Raw genomic sequence first — 21,146 nt, 5'->3', positions numbered from 1 at the left:
CACAATCACAGAAAATGTCAGTATTCTTGCCTGGGAAATCCCCTGGCAGGCTACAGTCCATGGGATTGCAGTCAGTCAGACACAAGTGAAGCACACACACATGCACCTGGGAAGCCCGGACCCCTTACGTAGCGAACTAATAGGTGAAAGTAAAAGCGAAACACACTTAGAAATTACCTAGTGAACTTCCGTCACTGTCAGCTCCTCCCCAGCTTTGCAGCTGAGTCAAGTCCACAGAGACGAAGTAACATCTGGATCTTCTAACAGCAAGCCCAGAGCTTTGACACATTCAGCTGTTGCCTTTTCTTCTCTCTCTCCTCCTCTTCTTGCTTTATCCTTATCCTCATTTTCCCTTCACTTCTTTCCCCTGCAGAGATGAAGTATTACCCACAAATGATAGATATTTTAAAAAGAGAAATGTAAAAGTGATTTGCTTAGGCCTGCAGCTAGGCAAGAACTTGATAGCATGATTGATATGGAATAGGAAATGCCTTTTTCACAATAAATCACTCTGCTGCCAGAATTTCAAAGTACTTTTCAAATGTAATATTTATAGAACAAATTTTCAAGCCTTACTTCAGAGGTGAGGGTGCCAAGATACTGGCTTTCTAGTGGCCGAGGGCATCATTTAATCAAGACTATTACAGGGAATAAAACAGACATGATTACGATAGTCGTATTTGGGTTTGCGGACCATGGATAGTTTTTTCCTTTTCCCTATTTTTTCAAGTTATGATGTCATTACTTTTCTAAACTGAGTAGGATAGCATTTTGGATAGATATAAGCTCAGTATTTGAATGTAGATGTGAAACTCCAAACCATACCTTGAGAAAGTGGCATCTATGGAAGAGTCGCTTTTCCAGAAGTGGAATACAATACGATGAATCCCACTCTCAAGCCTCGCTCACTCCATTTCCTAGATAGTTGGTTCAGATTTGGTCTGTAGCCATGGTCCAGAATTTTCCTTATACTTTATTTGTTGTATGCATAGAACTGACTCATCTGAAGTCCATGAATGAATGAGGTACTGATTTCAGTCATTCAGTTATTGGGCTACCCTGAAGACAGTGCATACACATATGTACTATTTCAACATAACCTATATTAAGTGCTGTGCAAGGTACCAGATTCTGTGTGCTGGGCTAGGGCAGAAACATAAGTTTGAAGAGTTATATCCATTCACTGGAGAAGGCAATGGCAAGCCACTCCAGTACTCTTGCCTGGAAAATCCCATGGATGGAGGAGCCTGGTAGGCTGCAGTCCATGGGGTTGTGAAGAGTCGGACACGACTGAGCGACTTCACTTTCACTTTTCACTTTCATGCATTGGAGAAGGAAATGACAACTCACTCCAGTGTTCTTGCCTGGAGAATCCCAGGGACGGCGGAGCCTGGTGGGCTGTCTATGGGGTCGCACAGAGTCGGACAGGACTGAAGCAACTTAGCAGCAGCAGCATCCATTCACTGCCTTTGGGGAGCTCAGATTCTGGTGGTCTGATATTCAGGCATTGGAAATAATAACCAAACCCAAGGTTGTTGAATACTTACTCTCTGCTGGCCCCATGCTAAATATCTCACTGTATTGTTGCCTATCTGGCTCAGAGTAGCCCTGTATAGTAAACAATATTCATAGTCAAGAAAATTGCATCCCAGAAAGGTCATGAAGCTGGAGTGAAGAGGCCCAGCCCTGACCATGTGTGTTAGATTCCAAACCCCACACCTGTAACCTTCACTTAATCACCTCACTGGCAAACACTGAAATATGAGGTTCATTCAGCAAATACATATTGAACCCATTACCATATCTTAGGCACTGCTCTTGGATAATACAGAGTGAAACTGATTTCAAATAAATGTTCTTTCCTTAGTTAAGGTGGATGTTAACATGAATACTTAACAAATATTGACTTTTCTCTCAGTTTATTTGCACAGAGGAGAAAGAAAGAAATCAAAGGAAAAAAGAGATTATTAACATGGGACATTGAAAAGAGAGAGTGACTACAAGAAGAAAAGACATGCTTATTCTGACCAAGTTCTCTTCCTAGGCTTGAGGGCAACTGTGTGTTCTTTCTCCACCAGGAAGAGCTGTCAGTGGGTGATTTCGCACAAGTGTTGACAGGGATAGACAGGCTTTGCAAAATCAGATTGTGTTGTGCCTACTTTGGGGCAGGAAGGCTGGGGAAGGGGGATTGGTCCTTATTCTCCAACCTATAAGAATGTCCCAGATGGCAATAAGAGAAGTGGAGAGTCATCTTTGAATTTTCTCTGTGACATTTACAATGATAATAGACTTCCTTTACATGCGCTAACTGTTAAACTTTGGTGGAATTTCAAACTAGAAAGCTCATGCTTACTAACAGACCCTGTCATGTCTGTATATTTGTAAATAATCAGCTAATTGAACAGCACACCCATCAAAATGTCAGTCTCTCCTAAGTTTAGGTCCCCTGCAGCAGCCCATCTGGCTCAGAGATAAGTTGCTTTAATAAAAGTCTTTCGAATCTTCCTTATACAAAGTCCAGGTGAGTGGGCGGCCAAACTGCCAGTCAATCAGAATAGCCTCTTGGTAATGGAAATGTAGATTGTTTTCCTAGGAGAACTATGTTAAAAGGTTTTGTTTGTTTGTTTGTTTGTTTGTTTAGAAAGTTGCTTCTCTCTAAATACCTGTAAGATTGGCTAATATATATATATATAAGAAAAACCTGGCAATGCTGAATGCCAATAAGGATGCAGAGAAACCGGATCATTCATATTTTGCTGATATAATGTAAAACGGTACAGCTACTTAGAAAAACACTTTGGTATTTTCTCTAAAAACTAAACATGCAACTGCCATATGACCCAACAATTACACTTCTGGGCATTTATCCCAGAGAAATGGAAACTTATGTTTACGCTGAAAAACCTGTACTCAAATGTTTAGAGCAGCTTTATTTATAATAGCCCCAAACAAGAATCAGTTCAGATGACCTTAAACAGGTGAATGGTTAAACTCTATGATATAACATACCATGGAATGGGACTCCTCGCTTCCCTCCAGCAAGGAAGGAACTGTTAATACATGCAACAATTTGGATGAATTATGCTGAATGAGGAAAAAAAATGCAATACAATATGTAACCCATCCCCAGAGGCTACATATTGTGTGGTTCCATTTATATAACAGAGGACAGAGATGGGGGTGTGAAGGGAAAGTGGCTATGAGTTTTTAGATTAATGAGTTAATTTTTGGCTGCACTGGGTCGTCATTGCTGCATCCCGGCCGAGAGCGGAGGCAACTCTCTAGCTGAGGTCTGTGGGCTTCCCACTGCCATGGCATCTCCTGTTGCAGAACATGAGCTCTAGGGAGTGCACGCTCAGTAGTTGTGGGGCACTGGCTTAGTTGCCTGTGACATATGGGATCTAAATTCCCCAACCAGGGATCAAACCCATGTCCCCTGAATAGGTAGACAGATTCTTAACCATTGAACTACCAGATTAGCCCCATGAGTGTGATTTTAATATTTTTTTAAAATTTTAATTTTATTTATTTATTTGGCTGTGCTGGGTCTTAGTTGCAGCATGTGGGATCTAGTTCCCCAACCAGGGATTGAACCGAGGTCCCCTGCATTGAGAGTATAGCATCTTAGCCACTGGGCCACCAAGGGAGTCCCATGACTGTGGTTTTAAAAAGGCAACATGAGGGATCCTTGTGGAGCTGGAACTGCTCTGTATCTTGACTACCAGGATGGGTACAGGGAACTACAGGTATGATAATGCTGTAAAGAATTTTGCGCACACACACACACACAGATGTGCACAAATGATTACATATAAAATGTGTCAATATCAATATTCTGATTATGATATACCATAGTTTTGCAAATGTTACCATCGAGGGCAATTAGGACAAGTGTGCAAAAGTTCTCTCTGTATTATTTCTTACAACTGCTTATGATACTACAATTATCTCAATTTTTTAAAAAGTTGCTTCACATGGAGAGAGCCATGTCAACAGGGAGGAAAGGTTGAAAGTGGCATCTCTGGATGTGTGGACCAGAATTAGTTCATGTGCTATTCTCCAAGAGTTTCACAGGGGCCTCAGTCTGCCATCCTTCCTTGCAGATTAGAAAAACATCCAGGAAAAATATGGGAAGCATTACAGCAATAATAGTGACTTTATTTTTTCAAGCAGGAAATAGCAACAGTAGACTGACTCTAATTCCCTCTGGTTATCTCTCTGATATTGGAAGACAACTGCCCTCTCTTCCTTGGGTTGAAGAAGCCCTTTGGGATTTGGACACAGCAAGTAATAATAACTCATACTCCTTGTGTGCTAGGTACTCTGCCAACCAACTTTGCATGTATTAGCCTCTTTTGGTTCCTGGATTTGGCCTTTCTTCCAAGAAATATTGATTGACAACCTATTGTAAGCAAAGCGCTGTAATAGGCCTTGGTTCAGTGAAGAAAATATGCATTGTCCTGGAGATCTGTTTTAGCATCAGGAGAATGGTGGCAAGTAAACAACTATATCATATAGCCAGATACATTCTATAAAGAAATAAAGCAAAGTTAGGGGCAAGAGAGTGATGGAGCAGTTAAAAGGACTGAGCAGTGATCTGAAAGCAGTGGTCTGACAGTTTGAGGAAAGGAGGAAAGCAATGGGATGAGCCGAGAAGAAAATAATGGTTGAAGAGATTAAAGGGGTAGTAAGAAGCCAGATCATTTGTTGGTCATGGTAAGAACTTTGAATTTTTGTTCTGAGTGAGACTGCAAGACACTGAAGGTTTTAAACAGAGGAATCAAATTATATGATTTAATGTTTTATTTTTAAACACTAGCTATGATTATGGCTATGGCTGCCTCATGGTTATCAAACTGGAGCAGACATAAGTGAAGGAAGGGAAACCAGTTAGGAAGGAATAATCCAAGTGAGAGATGATGTTGGTTTGGACCAGACTAGCACTGAAAGAGAGAGTAAGAAGTTAAATTCTGGATGTATCTTAAAGGTAGAGTCAAGGAGTTTTACTGACAGAATAATTGTTGGTGTGAAACACAAAGAGAAGTCAAGGATAAAACCAAGGTGCTTGGCCTGAAGTGGGGAAAATGAAGGAGGAGCAGATTTAGAGACTGGCTGGTAAATCATGAATTCAGTTTGGGGCGCGAATTAGACATTGTCTTAGACATTAGACATGGTGGTGGCCATTCTCCAAGATGGCTGCCAACTATCCTCAACTTGTAAGGATCACGCTCATGTGTCCTTTGCTCCCACACTGGATCAGGGCTTCTCTGTATGATCAACAGAATACATTGAAATGACAGTCCTTTCCATCTAAGTCTAGGATAAGAGGTATTGTAGCTCCTATTTTGGACCTCTTGTTCTGGGGAAAGCCAGTCACATGTCCAAAGGCACTCAATTAACCCTTTGGAGAGGCCCAGATTGAGAGGAACTGAGACTTCTTACCAACAGCCAGGACTAACTTTCTAGCCTTGTGAGTGAGCCATGGTAGAAGTAGATCTTCCAGCCCCAGTCACACCTTCAGACAACCACAGCCCTGGTCAGCATGTGACTGCATTTTCATGAAAGCACCCAAACCAGAACCATTTGGTCAAGCTGCTTCCAAACTTCTGACCCACAGAAACTGTGAGTGATAATAAATGGTTATTGTTGGGAATTCCCTGGCAGTTCAGTGGTTCGGACTCTACACTTTCACTGCTGAGGGTATGGGTTTGATCCCTGGTAGGGGAATTAAGATCCTGCAAGCCATGCAGCATGACCAAAAGTTAAAAAAAGTCATTTTAAGCCCCTGAATTTGGGTTAATTTCAATGGCACCCCACTCCAGTACTCTTGCCTGGAAAATCCCATGGATGGAGGAGCCTGGTAGGTTGCAGTCCATGGAGTCGCTAAGAGTCGAACATGACTGAGCAACTTCACTTTCACTTTTCACTTTCATGCATTGGAGAAGGAAATGGCAACCCACTCCAGTGTTCTTGCTTGGAGAATCCCAGGGACAGGGGAGCCTGTTGGGCTGCTGTCTATGGGGTCGCACAGAGTTGGACACGACTGAAGCGACTTAGCAGCAGCAGCAGCAGCTTAGGCAAGACACATAATATAAAAACCCAAGTGGAGGGAGTTCCCTGGTGACCTAGTGGTTAGGTTCTGGGCTTTTACTGCCATGGCCTGAGTTCAGTCCCTGGCTAAGGGACTGAGATCCTACAAGATGCAGAGTGTGGGGAAAAAAATCCAAGTGGAAACACCAAGTAGACAGTTGAGTCTAAGAGTCTGAAGTTCATGAGAGGTTGGGCCTGGTGTTTAAAACGGTGGATCCATCAACATCATAAAGTGTGTTGAAAATCATGGGCCTGGAAAAGATCATCTAGGAATTTAGTGTATCTAGAAAGAAAGGCCGTTAGGGCATACTACTATTTACAAGGAAAGGGACTAATATGCAGTAAATTGAGAAGACTTGGCCAGCGATGAAGGAGAATAGAGAAATAAGAAATGTGCCTCAGGAAAGATGGAGTTTTCAACTATGTCATGTAGTTCTTGCATCAAGTAAGATGTTGTTGTTGTTGTTGTTTAGTTGCTAAGTAGAGGCTGACTCTTTTGTGATTCCATGGACTGTAGCCCACCAGGCTCCTCTGTCCATGGGATATCCCAGATAAGAATACTGGAGTGGGTGGCCATTTCCTTCTCCATCAGGTAGGATGAGGACATAGAATTGACCATCAGATTTGGCAATATGAATGAGGAGGTTATTGGTGATCTGAACAATTCCATGGAATGGAGGAGGTGAACACACAATTGGAAAGAGTTTGGGAGAGAAAGAGAAGAGAGGAATTGGAGATAGTATGACAGTTCTCTTGAAGAGTTTTATTGTAAAAGGGAGTAGAACAATGAGGGTATCAAAAGATATGATGGGATAGGGAGGATTTATTTATATTTTGTTCTGTTTTTCTTTTGCTTGTGTTAGGTTAGAAATGTATGAAGGTAGATGGGTGTGATCTGGTGGGGAAAGAAAATTTGATGATGTGGAAGGTGAAGTGGGCAACTGCGGGAATAAAATCTCTTAGTAGGAAAAGACAATGAGATTTAGTGTACAAATGGAGTTTAGGTCTTAATAGGAGCCCTGATTATTCATGATAAGTAGAAAACAGAGCTCATGATAAGGGGCGGAGGTATAATGGTAGATGTAGTAAAAGAAACTCATGGGAGTTCTTTACAGTTTGCTTCTATGTTTTCAGTGAACTAGGAAGGAAGCATCAGTTGAATGTGAGGAAGGGGTGCTGGATGCTTGAGAAGAGAGGTGTGAGGACAAAGCATCTTAGGTTTCTCAAACATTTCAAGCTCCTTCTTACCTCAGGGCCTTTGTATTTGCTGGCCCTTTTGCCTGGAACTTAAAAAACAATTTTTTTTTCCAGTTTTATTGAGATATAATTGACATGACATGTGTGTGTGCTCAGCTGTGTCTGACTCTTTGTGATCCTATGGACTGTAGCAGGCCAGGCTCTTCTGTCCATAGGATTTTTCAGGCAAGAATACTGGAGTGGGTTGCCATTCCCCCCTGCAGGAGATCCCCCCGACCCAGGGACTGAACCCACATCTCCTTCGTCTCCTGTATTGGCAGGCAGTTTCTTTACTGCTGACCCTCCTGGGAAGCCAAGTCTGGAACTCTTTTCCACACATCTTTTTTCTTTTTGGCTGTGTTAGGTTTTAGTTGCAACATGAGGGATTTTTGTTGAGGTGCGTGGACTCTCTTGCTGTGCCACATGGGATCAGTAGTTGTGGCACAAGTGCTTAGCTGTCCTGTGGCCTGTGGGATCTTAGTTCCCCAACCAGGGATCTGGGATCTTAGTTCCTGGACCAGGAATCAAACTTGTGTCCCCTGCATTCAAGGTGGAGTCTTAACCAGTGGACCACCAAGGAAGTCCCTCCACACATCTTTTTATGGTTGACTTTTTCTTGTCAGCTCAAATATCACCTCCTTAGGAAGACTTTCTCTGACCATCCATCTAAATTAACACTACATTTCTCTTAGTGTTATTATTATTAGTGTTATAGTTATTCTCTGCTACATAATCCTGTTTTATTTTCATAGCATTTTTCATGGTCTGAAACTTTTTCATGAGTTTATTTTCTTTACCTCATCCTAACTAGAATTTTCATGAGGTCAAGGATTTTGTCTTCCTTGTTTGCATTGTATCTTTAGTGCTGAAAACAAAACCTGGTATATAATAGATGTGCAATAAATATTGATGAATAACTAATATAATCATGAAAACAATATTGCTAGGTAAGTACTCGGAGAAGGCAATGGCACCCCACTCCAGTACTCTTGCCTGGAAAATCCCATGGACGGAGGAGCCATGAGGTCGCTAAGAGTCGGACACGACTGAGCGACTTCACTTTCACTTTTCACTTTCATGCATTGGAGAAGGAAATGGCTACCTACTCCAGTGTTCTTGCCTGGAGAATCCCAGGGACTGGGCAGCCTGGTGTGCTGCTGTCTCTGGGGTCGCACAGAGTCGGACACGACTGAAGCGACTTAGCAGCAGTAGCAGCAGGTAAATACTATTATTGTTGCTATGTTATGGGCCTAGGCAGATCAAGTGATTTGCCCAAGGTCATACAGCAAATTTGGAATGGGGGTGTGCTTGATTCAAAGTCAGGCAACCTGGCATTAGAGCCCACATTTTCAGACGCTACCTCGAATGGCATCTAGAGGAAGATACTGACTTCTGGCTGCATGGAAAATGGGGGCCTGGCTAATTACTAGCGAAAAAAGGTAAGACCATGATTGTGCTCCTAATTTACATATTTGAACTTAGGGCTTCCCAGGTAGCTCAAACATATAGAATTTGCTTGCAATTTGACAGATCTGGGTTTGATCCTTGGGTTCCATGGAGAAGGACATGGCAACTCACTCCAGTATTATATTTAGACCAGTCTGATTTCACTGATACTGTAAAAATAGGAATCCCAAATGTAGTAAATGCACCAGCTAAATTTTAAAAATATAGTCACTGAAATTTGAAACTGTGTAATAAGTGATTGGCTGTCTTTACTTGCTCGTTTTTTCCTTCTCCCTTTCTTTCTTCTTTTCCATCTGTCTATCCTTCCCTCTTTCCTTCTATTGCATGTATGCATGTATGTGTGGCTGCCCTGGGTCTCTGTCGCTGTGCATGGGCTTTCTCCAGCTGCGGTGCTCAGGCTTCTCATTGTGGTACTTCTCTCATGGAGCATGGACTCTAGGCACGCAAGCTTCAGTGGTTGTGGCCCACCAACTTAGTTGCCCCGAGGTATGGGGGATCTTCCTAGACCAGGGATCGAATCCGTGTCCCCTGTGCTGCCAGGCAGATTCTTAACCCCTGGACCACCTGGGAAATCCCATTCCTTCTATTTCTGGAGGCCCTTGGACTGCTCCACCATGGTTATGGAAATGCTGGTAGCAGTTTGGATAGGCAGGTTATTTAGGAATCACAGGCAGTGTTTTGATGACTCAGGTGTCACATTTCCCATATGACCCTGTGACACCCTGGCAATGCTCTGTGGAATGTTGACAAGAACAGGCTGAGGCATGTGGATCCTGAGTCTGCAGTGGGATGACATGAATGAGTGACTTCCAAGTCCTAAGAATTACCAGTATCACCGCTTTAGGAGAAATCTAGGCAACAGGGGCTTCTCAAAACTTTGGTACCTGGAAGTGCAACTTCTCTAATTTGGTTACATTTGTCTTCTTAATTAATATGGCTAGTTGTTCCTAGCTCATGTCAGTCAGATTCAGAATTCCATTTAACTGAATGACTATCTTAGTTCATTTGGGCTGTTATAACCAAATACCATAGATTGGGAGGCCTATAAACAGCAGAAAATTTCTCATGGTTCTGAAGACTGAAAGCCTGAGGGCAGGGTGCCAGCATGCCAGGTGAGGGCCCTCTTCATGTAGAACACTTCTGTTTGTATCATCACAAGGTGGAAGAGGGTAGGGAGCTTGTGGGCTCTCCTGTATAAGAACATTGCATGCGTGCATGCTAAGTCACTTCAGTCGTGTCCTGTTGTTTGTGATGCCATGGACTGTAGCCCTTCAGGCTCCTCTGTCCATGAGATTCTCCAGGCAAGAATACTGGAGTGGGTTGCCATTTACTTCTCCAGGGGAATCTTCCAGGGATCAAACCCATGTCTCTTCTGTCTCCTACATTGGCAGGCAGGTTCTTTACTACCAGTGCCACCTGGGAATCACATATAAGCACATTAATCCCTTCAAAAGGGCTTCATCCTTCTAACCTAAGCACCTCATAAATCTTAATACTATCACATTGAGCATTCAGATTTCAACATATGAATTTTGTGAGGACCCAAACATTCAGACCATGACAATGATCAAACTGGCTTCCAGTCAACCACTTTTCTTTCTCTATAATCTTTCTTGAGCACTTAGATCATAAACCACACTAATCACCTTCTTCGATATAAGTCATTTTAGTTTCACAGCAAGCATAGGAAGTAGGTTCTATCATTACACACACACGTGTGAGGACCTGGAGTCCCAGGGTTGAAGGAGCGGAGCTAGCACAGGACAAAGCTCCAAGTCAGACCTAGACGTCTTACTCAAAAGCTTGTGAGCACCATACACATACATACACTTTCTCTGTTGCCCATTAACTGTTGGAAATTGGACACAGTGCAACCCCGGGATCAGCTAAAGTCCATAAATCCTAGATTATCTTTCCTTCTCTTTATATTAATCACCTAGACTATAAAAAATAATCAGTCCATCATTCAGGAAACATAAAAGTAAAAGCAGAACACTAATGTCAGAAAACAAAATCATTTAAAAACAAAGGATGAGGGCCTTCCTTAACAGTCCAGTGGCTAAGACTTAGCTCTCCCAATGCAGGGGATGTGGGTTTGATCCCTGGTGGCAGAACTGAGATCCCACAGGACATCAGATAATGCCCAAATAAATAAATACATTAAATAGCCTAAAGAAAAAAAAAAGGTGTCTAATAGGGTAGGGAAGTGACAACCATATTTATTGCATGCCACATTTGTGAGACAGAAGTGTGAAAATAAATGCCCACAATTCCTTCCTTGGCCCGTGTCATATAAAGGTTGGGAAGTTAGGTAAATAAGCATGAAAAACAAATATAAAGGGACTCAGAGACAAGCCAAAATTAATTATAGTTTTATGGATCTCAATTTAGAAATGCTGACTCAATTGAATCCAGTAGAATGACCAGTGAGATGGATTTGGAAAACAAAACAAAATGAAATGAGCTCTGTTGTGGAATTTTAAAGAATGAGTGCAAATGATCTGACAGTTGGTGAAGGTATACCACACAATTATATGGTGATAACTAGCTCAGTCAGGCTAGGAAAGAGATTTATCATGGACTGCAGGCAAGCTTTTTCTATTTTAATCAGATTAGTGTTTATAGACCAATTTTCCTAAAATAATAATAAAAATATCTGATATTTTAAAGTGTTTACTATATGCTGGGCATATATATATATGTATATATATACATATATGTATATATACACACACACACACACACTATATGCTGGGCATATATATATATATATATATATATATATACACACACACACACACACAGGGTTTATATCTATATACATATTATTTCTTTAATCTTCATAGCAATCCTGTGAGGTGCTTCCTATTATTACCTTTAAACCAGACTGGTTAATTGAACTGCCTGAGGTCACCCAGCTAATAAATGATGAACTTGGTTTGATTCACAGCCTGAGCTCTTAACCACTCTGCTACCTTTCTAATTTCATTTATCTAGAGAGGGTATTCCACATAGCAGAACAAAGAATGGATGGGTGTGTGTGTGTGTGTGTGCGCACGCACTCAGTCATATCTGACTCTGTGACCCCATGGACTGTAGCCCACCAGGTTCCTCTGTCCATGGAATTTTCCAGGCAAGAATACTGGAGTGGGTTGTCATTTCCTTTTCCAGGGGATCTTCCCAACCCAGGGATTGAACTAGCTTCTCTTGCATCTCCTCCATTGGCAGGCAAATTCTTTACCCCTGTGCCACTTGGGAAACTCAAAGAATGAACACTTCCCATTCAAAAAGCCATATTATCAAGTTGTGGCAATTTTCATTTTCTAGATATTTCTGGACTCTGTTTACTTTTCTTCACCTTGATTGTCACCACTATAGTCTGAACTACTATCACCTCTCACCTGGACAATTGCAACAGCCTTCTGCTTCCACTTTTTATTCCTTTCAACCCTTCTTCAGAAAGATCTTTATGAAACACAAATAGGACCATGCCCCTTCCTCACTTAAAACACTTACTTCCATGGCCTCCCATTGCTTCAGTGTTTGCCTCTTCCACTAGAAAGAGGTGACAGCGCCTGTCTTGTTCAAGTGTTGTATCTCCAGCATCTAGGACAGTGCATTGGTTATACTATAAGTGAATTAATTTTTTGTTGAATGAATGAAAACCAATGACTCTTGAAAAAATATCACTTAGATAAGAAAGTTAACAAGGATGCAGTTGGATGCGTGGAGGTAGGTTTTTCATAATTTTCACAATTTTCTATCACACAATTACTTATTTATTTTCTTCTTTAATGGTTCTCACCCTTTAGACTGTAAGCTCCATGAAGGCAGGGGCCATGTCTTTCTCCTTACTATATCCTACCTCTATGTCATGTTCATAGGAGATGATTAATAAATATTTGTGGTATGAACAATGTGGACTGGAAGCTGATGAATCAAAGATGACAAATAGTACTGGTTAGGGCAGAATTGGAACAGGAAAGCCTAACCATAGTTATAAGAGCTATGGAGGATGAGGATCCTGTCTTTCATTCATTCAGTAAATGTTTGTAAGACACCTGCTATGTGCCAGACACTATGCTAGGCAGCTTCTGCTGTCATGGAGCTTATGTCTAGTGAGAGGTCAACAAACTATTAAAATTTGGTGAGATAACTTTCACAAGGGAGGGCAGGAAGGAGCTGCTTTGGGGAACATCAAAAAAGGGACATTTAACCCAGACTTGGGCTGTCAGGAAGTGATGTCTAAATGGTTAGTAGCTAAAGGTGGAGGATAAAGGGGAGTATTTTTGTGTGTAAGAGTACAGAAGCAAGGGAACCACTGGTAAGTTCTCTATAACCTAAAGTTATTTCTTGGTTCTCTATAACCTAAGGTTCCTTCTTTAACTTCTTCAGCCACTGAATTTTCATTGAGCCCATACCATGCTCCAGGCATTGTGTTATGCCAACATTAAATTTATATTTCAAAACTAGTTGTTGAACAGTGTAAATATAATGTACATTATACATATATAATTTAAATTTTATTTTTGTTAAAATTTTTATTAATCTTCTTTCCTGTTATTTTTTTCAGTTCAGTTCAGTCGCTCAGTCGTGTCCGACCCTTTGCAACCCCATGACACAGCATGCCAGGCCTCCCTGTCCATCACCAACTCCCAGAGTTCACTCAGACTCACGTCCATTGAGTCAGTGATGCCATCCAGCTATCTCATCCTCTGTCATCCCCTTCTCCTCCTGCCCCCAATCCCTCCCAGCATCAGAGTCTTTTCCAACGAGTCAATTCTTTGCATGATATGGCCAAAGTACGGGAGTTTCAGCTTCAGCATCATTCCCTCCAAAGAAATCTCAAGGCTGATTTCTTTCAGAATGGACTGGTTGGATCTCCTTGCAGTCCAAGGGACTCTCAAGAGTCTTCTCCAACACCACAGTTCAAAAGCATCAATTCTTTGGCGCTCAGCCTTCTTCACAGTCCAACTCTCACATCCATACATGACCACAGGAAAAACCATAGCTTGACTAGACAGACCTTTGTTGGCAAAGTAATGTCTCTGCTTTTGAATATGCTATCTAGGTTGGTCATAGCTTTCCTTCCAAGGAGTAAGCGTCTTTTAATTTCATGGCTGCAGTCATCATCTGCAGTGATTTTGGAGCTCCCCAAAAATAAAGTCTGCCACTGTTTCCACTGTTTCCCCATCTATTTCCCATGAAGTGATGTGACCAGATGCCATGATCTTCGTTTTCTGAATGTTGAGCTTTAAGCCAACTTTTTCACTCTCCACTTTGACTTTCATCAAGAGGCTTTTTAGTTCCTCTTCACTTTCTGCCATAAGGGTGGTGTCATCTGCATATCTGAGGTTATTGATATTTCTCCCGGCAATCTTGATTCCAGCTTGTGTTTCTTCCAGTCCAGCGTTTCTCATGATGTACTCTGCATATAAGTTAAATAAACAGGGTGACAATATACAGCCTTGACGTACTCCTTTTCCTATTTGGAACCAGTCTGTTGTTCCATGTCCAGTTCTAACTGTTGCTTCCTGACCTGCATATAGATTTCTCAAGAGGCAGGTCAGGTGGTCTGGTATTCCCATCTCTTTCAGAATTTTCCACAGTTTATTGTGATCCACACAGTCAAAGGCTTTGGCATAGTCAATAAAGCAGAAATAGATGTTTTTCTGGAATTCTCTTGCTTTTTCCATGATCCAGCGGATGTTGGCAATTTGATCTCTGGTTCCTCTTCCTTTTCTAAAACCAGCTTGAACATCTGGAAATTCATGGTTTACGTATTGCTGAAGCCTGGCTTGGAGAATTTTGAGCATTACTTTACTAGCATGTGAGATGAGTGCGATTGTGCAGTAGTTTGAGCATTCTCTGGCACTTCCTTTCTTTGGGATTGGAATGAAAACTGACCTTTTCCAGTCCTGTGGCCACTGCTGAGTTTTCCAAATTTGCTGGCATATTGAGTGCAGCACTTTCACAGCATCATCTTTCAGGATTTGAAATAGCTCAACTGGAATTCCATCGCTTCTACTAGCTTTGTTCGTAGTGATGCTTTCTAAGGCCCACTTGACTTCACATTCCAGGATGTCTGGCTCTAGGTCAGTGATCACACCATCGTGATTATCTGGGTGGTGAAGATCTTTTTTGTACAGTTCTTCCAGGTATTCTTGCCACCTCGTCTTAATATCTTCTGCTTCTGTTAGGTCCATACCACTTCTGTCCTTTATTGAGGCCATCTTTGCATGAAATGTTCCCTTGGTATCTCTAATTTTCTTGAAGAGATCTCTCATCTTTCCCATTCTGTTGTTTTTCTCTATTTCTTTGCACTGATCGCTGAGGAAGGCTTTCTTATCTCTTCTTGCTATTCTTTGGAACTCTACATTTAGATGCTTATATCTTTCCTTTTCTCCTGTGCTTTTCACTTCTCTTCACAGCTATTTGTAAGGCCTCCCCAGACAGCCATTTTGCTTTTTTGCATTTCTTTTCCATGGGGATGGTCTTGATCCCTGTCTCCTGTACGATGTCACGAACCTCAGTCCATAGTTCATCAGGCACTCTATCAGATCTAGGCCCTTAAATCTATTTCTCACTTCCACTGTATAATCATAAGGGATTTGATTTAGGTCATACCTGAATGGTCTAGTGGTTTTCCCTATTTTCTTCAATTTCAGTCTGAATTTGGTAATAAGGAGTTCATGATTTGAGCCACAGTCAGCTCCTGGTCTTGTTTTTGCTGACTGTATAGAGCTTCTCCATCTTTGGCTGCAAAGAATATAATCAATCTGATTTCTTTAGGAAGACACATTTCTGGCTTGGGCACACCTCTCTACCCCTCCCAAGTGCTCTGTAGAATAGATGCTTAATGACTGTTGACTGAATTAACAAAGGAAAGCATGTGAGAGTAACTAATCTGACATCCAGAAAGTAAAAGCCTTGGATCCGGTTTTTTTCAATAGATCTTTCTTTGATGATGGAAATTTTCTGTATCTGCAACTGTCCAGATATGATAACAACCGGCCACATGACTTTTCAGCACATGAAAAGTGGCTAGTGCAATTGAAGAACTAAATGGCCATATGTGTCTAGTGTCTAGTACCTAGACAGCTCCATCTTGGTTGGTGACACAGATGAAACAATCTCAATCAGGCACTGGGACCTGGAGAAGGTTTCCAGCCTCTCCTTTAATAAATTGGAGGTTGTTAAAAAATGCCTTTAAAATGTTTAAATTCTCGACTTTTGAATGCCACCACCGACAGTCATAAATATCTGTGCACAATGGCAAGTCATAATTAGCACTTCAGTTACTGAAGACGAATACACTTTGCTTCCTGGCATCCTGACAAGACACCCAACCCAGCTATGTAGGTTGAAAAGGTTGAAGGCCCGGAAACCCTAGGTGAGTCATAGCGCGCTCGCGGCATCAGTGGCCTGAACTGCATCATGGGCTTTGTAGTTAGACCTTTGTAGGGCAACTTTTCATGACGTCACTACCGGCGCCCCTTTGAGTGGCTTATCGATTAGACTTCCGGTAATCTATTGTTCTCTGGGAAATGTAGTCAGTATATGCCTGCAGGACGTAGGTTTTAGGCGTCTGAGAACTACAATTCCCCGAAGGCCAGGATATACCCCCGGAGGTAGTGCGCCAGAGATTACCTCAGCAGGCCTGCAGTGTGTGCTTTAGTGTCGTGTTAGGCCTGGCAGTCCCGAGAGAGAGGGGAAAGATAGTAACCACTCCTTTGTGGGGATCACCGAGGTCAGTGTCGTGGATTTGCACAGTCTGCTGGGCGGCGCCATGGCGGTGAGTTTTGGCGGGAAGAAAGTTCGCTTGGCTGGGGCTTGGAACCCGTCTGTCTGCTCTCTCCAGAGTTGGGGCTCCATGTGGTAGCTACTGTCCTGAAGGGAAAAATCATTTTCTAAAGAAAGGCGGGTGGTGGGGGGGCGGGGGGGGGGCGGGTTGCCTCTCACGTTTAAGGCTTGGCTGTTGTGAGGATTTGCCTTTTCGTGCTGGCTGATGAGCCAGGCCCTGGTATCTTTAACTTTACAGATTACTTCATGTCACGTGTGTTATTTCACCAAAGTTTCTAAAAGCTGATTTGTAGAAAGAGTATGTAACATTGATTCCTCCTTCCAACACAAGTTGTTGAGCGCCTTCTTTGTAAAATAGACAAACGTTTCTGTATTCATGGTGTTTACGTGTGCGCGCGCTACATTTTAAAGTATGCGGTAAAATGTCAGGTGCCGGTAAGTGCTATAAACAAGAACAGATCAGCAAAGAGGATCAAGAGTGTCTTTGCCAAGGTACTGCTGCTGCTGCTGCTGCTAAGTCGCTTCAGTCGTGTCCAACTCTTCGCGACCCCATGGACTGCAGCCCACAAGGCTCCCCCTTCCATGGGATTTTCCAGGCAAGAGTACTGGAGTGGGGTGCCATCCTCTTCTCCGTTTGCCAAGGTGACAATGTGGCAAAAGGGAGGTAGGAGAGCAAGCCATGCAGTTATATGAAGGAAAAGATTTCCGAACAGAGTCAACCGTGTGAGTGAAAAACAAGGAGAACTGTATGTTTCAAAGGTGGTGGTGGGGTCTTCCAGGGGAGATGGTGATGATGCTGATGGTGTTTGTGTGCTGGTGGTGGTGGTGGTGGTGGTGGTTGTCCGATGATTGGATGTAGTTCATGTAAAGCCTTGTAGGTCCTGACTGAATGAATGGGAACTTAGCGTTGCCAGGCAGAAGGGAGTTTGGGATCCATATTCACACTGCTGTATTTAAAATGGATAACGAGCAAGGTCCTACTGTACAGCATAGGCAACTCTGCTCAGTGTTACCTGGCAGCCTGGATGGGAGTGGAATTTGGGAGAGATACAGATCAGATCAGATCAGTCCCTCAGTCGTGTCCGACACTTTGCAACCCCATGAATCGCCTCACGCCAGGCCTCCCAGTCCATCACCAACTCCCGGAGTTCACTCAGACTCACGTCCATCGAGTCAGTGATGTCATCCAGCCATCTCATCCTCTGTCATCCCCTTCTCCTCCTGCCCCCAATCCCTCCCAGCATCAGAGTCTTTTCCAATGAGTCAACTCTTCACACGAGGTGGCCAAAGTACTGGAGTTTCAGCTTTAGCATCATTCCTTCCCAAGAAATCCCAGGGCTGATCTCCTTCAGAATGGACTGGTTGGATCTCCTTGCAGTCCAAGGGACTCTCAAGAGTCTTCTCCAACACCACAGTTCAAAAGCATCAATTCTTTGGCGCTCAGCCTTCTTCACAGTCCAACTCTCACATCCATACATGGCCACAGGAAAAACCATAGCTTGACTAGATGAACCTTTGTTGGCAAAGTAATGTCTCTGCTTTTGAATAGGCTATCTAGGTTGGTCATAACTTTCCTTCCAAGGAGTAAGCATCTTTTAATTTCATGGCCGCAATCACCATCTGTAGTGATTTTGGAGCCCAGAAAAATAAAGACTGACACTGTTTCCACTGTTTCCCCATCTATTTCCCATGAAGTGATGGGACCAGATGCCACGATCTTCATTTTCTGAATGTTGAGCTTTAAGCCAACTTTTTCACTCTCCACTTTCACCTTCATCAAGAGGCTTTTTAGTTCCTCTTCACTTTCTGCCATAAGGGTGGTGTCATCTGCATATCTGAGGTTATTGATATTTCTCCGGGCAATCTTGATTCCAGCTTGTGTTTCTTCCAGTCCAGCGTTTCTCCTGATGTACTTACTCTGCATATAAGTTAAATAAACAGGGTGACAATATACAGCCTTGACGTACTCCTTTTCCTATTTGGAACCAGTCTGTTGTTCCATGCCCAGTTCTAACTGTTGCTTCCTGACCTGCATATAAATTTCTCAAGAGGCAAATCAGGTGGTCTGGTATTCCCATCTCTTTCAGAATTTCCCACAGTTTATTGTGATCCACACAGTCAAAAGCTTTGGCATAGTCAATAAAGCAGAAATAGATGTTTTTCTGGAACTCTCTTGCTTTTTCCGTGATCCAGCGGATGTTGGCAATTTGATCTCTGGTTCCTCTTCCTTTTCTAAAACCAGCTTGAACATCAGGAAGTTCACAGTTCACATATTGCTGAAGCCGGGCTTGGAGAATTTTGAGCATTACTTTACTAGCGTGTGAGATGAGTGCAATTGTGCGGTAGTTTTAGCATTCTTTGGCATTGCCTTTCTTTGGGATTGGAATGAAAACTGACCTTTTCCAGTCCTGTGGCCACTGCTGAGTTTTCCAAATTTGCTGGCATATTGAGTGCAGCACTTTCACAGCATCATCTTTCAGGATTTGAAGTAGCTCAACTGGAATTCTATCACCTCCGCTAGCTTTGTTCGTAGTGATGCTTTCTAAGGCCCACTTGACTTCACATTCCAGGATGTCTGGCTCTAGATGAATGATCACACCATCGTGATTATCTGGGTCGTGAAGATCTTTTTTGTACAGTTCTTCTGTGTATTCTTGCCATCTCTTCTTAATATCTTCTGCTTCTGTTAGGTCCATACCATTTCTGTCCTTTATGGAGCCCATTTTTGCATGAAATATGAATAGATAGATGAATATGTATGAGTCCCTTTGCTCTACAGTTGAAACTGTTACAACATTGTTAATTGACTATATTCCAATAAAAAATGCAAAGCTTTTTTGAAAAGAATGGAAAGAAAGGGAGTGGAGATGATGAGTATAGACCTCTTCTGAAGAATTTATAGAGACCAAAAAAAATGGGGTAATAGATGAAGATTAAAAGAGATTTTCTTTTTTTTGAGGACAGGAGAAATTATATTGTGCTTGTTTGCTTATGGAAATTGTCCTGTAGAAAGGGAAAATGGATATAGAAGAGAGAAGTCATGTTCCTGAATAGAATAGAGAAAGTGAGATCAGATCTACTAAGAAGTAGAATTTTAAATCTTTTGGTTCCATTCTGGAGCTCATTCTCTTAATCATTGTACTATCACAGTTGTAAACTAATGCGGAAATTTCTTTTGCAAGCTCACTCCTATAATGAAAGTTTTCTAACTCTGATAGAACCCTTATAATAGTAGAGTGTATAAGATAATAAACATGGAGTAGCATGGATGTAAAATTAGTTTTTACTTTATAATTGAATGGTGAAGAGTAAGCAATATAATTTTCTTCATATCATAGAAGTATTTATTTTATAGAACTTTTGAAAGTTTTAATCCCTTTTAGTTACATGGGGATGTGATGTAATAAAGATAATAGTCAACTTTGAAATTATTTTTAAACTTTTCATTTGGAAAATTTAAATAGTGAACAAAGTAGAGATAATAATAGTATTATGTATTTCCATGTACCCATCACCCAACTTTAGTAATTGACAGTTTAGGGCCAGTCTTGTTTCTGTTTTATCTTCCCCAGAACGTCCACTTCCCCGTCTTAAGATTCATTTTAAGCAAATTTAAGGCACTGTATGATTTCATCCATACATATTTTAGTAAGTTTTTAAAAATATAATGAAAAATTCTCTTAAGAGATAACCACAATGCCATTTTGACACGCAACAAGAAGTATATGATGTCCAGTTGTCTCTCTGTGATAATGGTTAGCATTATTGGGCATTTACCATAGGTCTGGTACTATGCTAGGACTTCCCTGGTGGCTCAGACGGTAAAGCGTCTGCCTACAAAGTGGGAGACCCAGGTTCGATCCCTGGGTCAGGAAGATCCTCTGGAGAAGGCAATGGCAACCCACTCCAGTACTCTTGCCTGGAGGCTCCCACGGATGGAGGAGCATGGTACGCTACAGTCCACGGGGTTGCAAATAGTCGGACGTGACTGAATGAATTCACTCTCCACTCTGGTACTATGCTGGGCTTCCTAATTCGCACTAGTGGTGAAGAACCCATCTGCCAATGCAGGTAGATGTAGAGAGACGTGGCTTCGATCCCTGGGTTCCAAAGATCCTCTGGAGGAGGGCATGGAAACCCATTCCAGTATTCTTGCCAGAATAATCCCATAGACAGAGGAGCCTGGCAGGCTGTAGAGTCCATAGGGTCACACAGAGTCTGACACACTGAAGCTACTTAGTGTGCACGCGCACTGGTGCTATACTAAGTCCTTCATGTGTATTATATCTTTTAATCCTCATAGTAATAGTAGAAGGTAGATATAATTATTACCTATTAATCTCATTTTATAGATAGACAAATGGAGGCTTAAAGAGGTTAAGGATCTTGTTTAGGTTCTATAACCAGTGGCGCTAGGATATGGCCAGAGTACTAAGAGAAAGTGGAAATATAAGTGAGAAGATGAGAGTTTTTGTCCAGTCTGACCATTTGCTGGCATAATGATCTCTGAGCTTCAGATTCGTCATCGTTGAAATAGTAATACCTGGTCT

General features: G+C 42.1%; 1 protein-coding gene across 3 annotated transcripts in view; it reads left to right on the top strand.

The window, feature by feature from the left end:
• Nucleotides 1-21,146, top strand: part of LARS1 (leucyl-tRNA synthetase 1) — a 96,941-nt gene that overhangs the window by 3,005 nt on the left and 72,790 nt on the right. For 2 of the 3 annotated variants that reach the window (XM_086413663.1, XM_086413664.1), the window contains exon 1: nucleotides 16,427-16,588. The exons of the other annotated variant lie outside the window; for it this stretch is intronic. In XM_086413663.1, coding sequence (XP_086269789.1) covers nucleotides 16,583-16,588 — 6 coding nt within the window. In that variant the 5' untranslated portion in view covers nucleotides 16,427-16,582. Of the gene's footprint in view, nucleotides 1-16,426; nucleotides 16,589-21,146 lie in introns of those variants that run through there. 3 annotated transcript variants of the gene reach the window in all.

Source organism: Bos grunniens, chromosome 7 (genome assembly GCF_055505025.1).
Source record: "Bos grunniens cultivar Pamir isolate PY7600 chromosome 7, Bosgru_T2T1.0, whole genome shotgun sequence".
Classification (NCBI taxonomy): domain Eukaryota; kingdom Metazoa; phylum Chordata; class Mammalia; order Artiodactyla; family Bovidae; genus Bos; species Bos grunniens.
The sequence above is the reverse complement of the archived record's forward strand: the minus strand, read 5'-3'. Positions and strand labels throughout refer to the sequence as shown.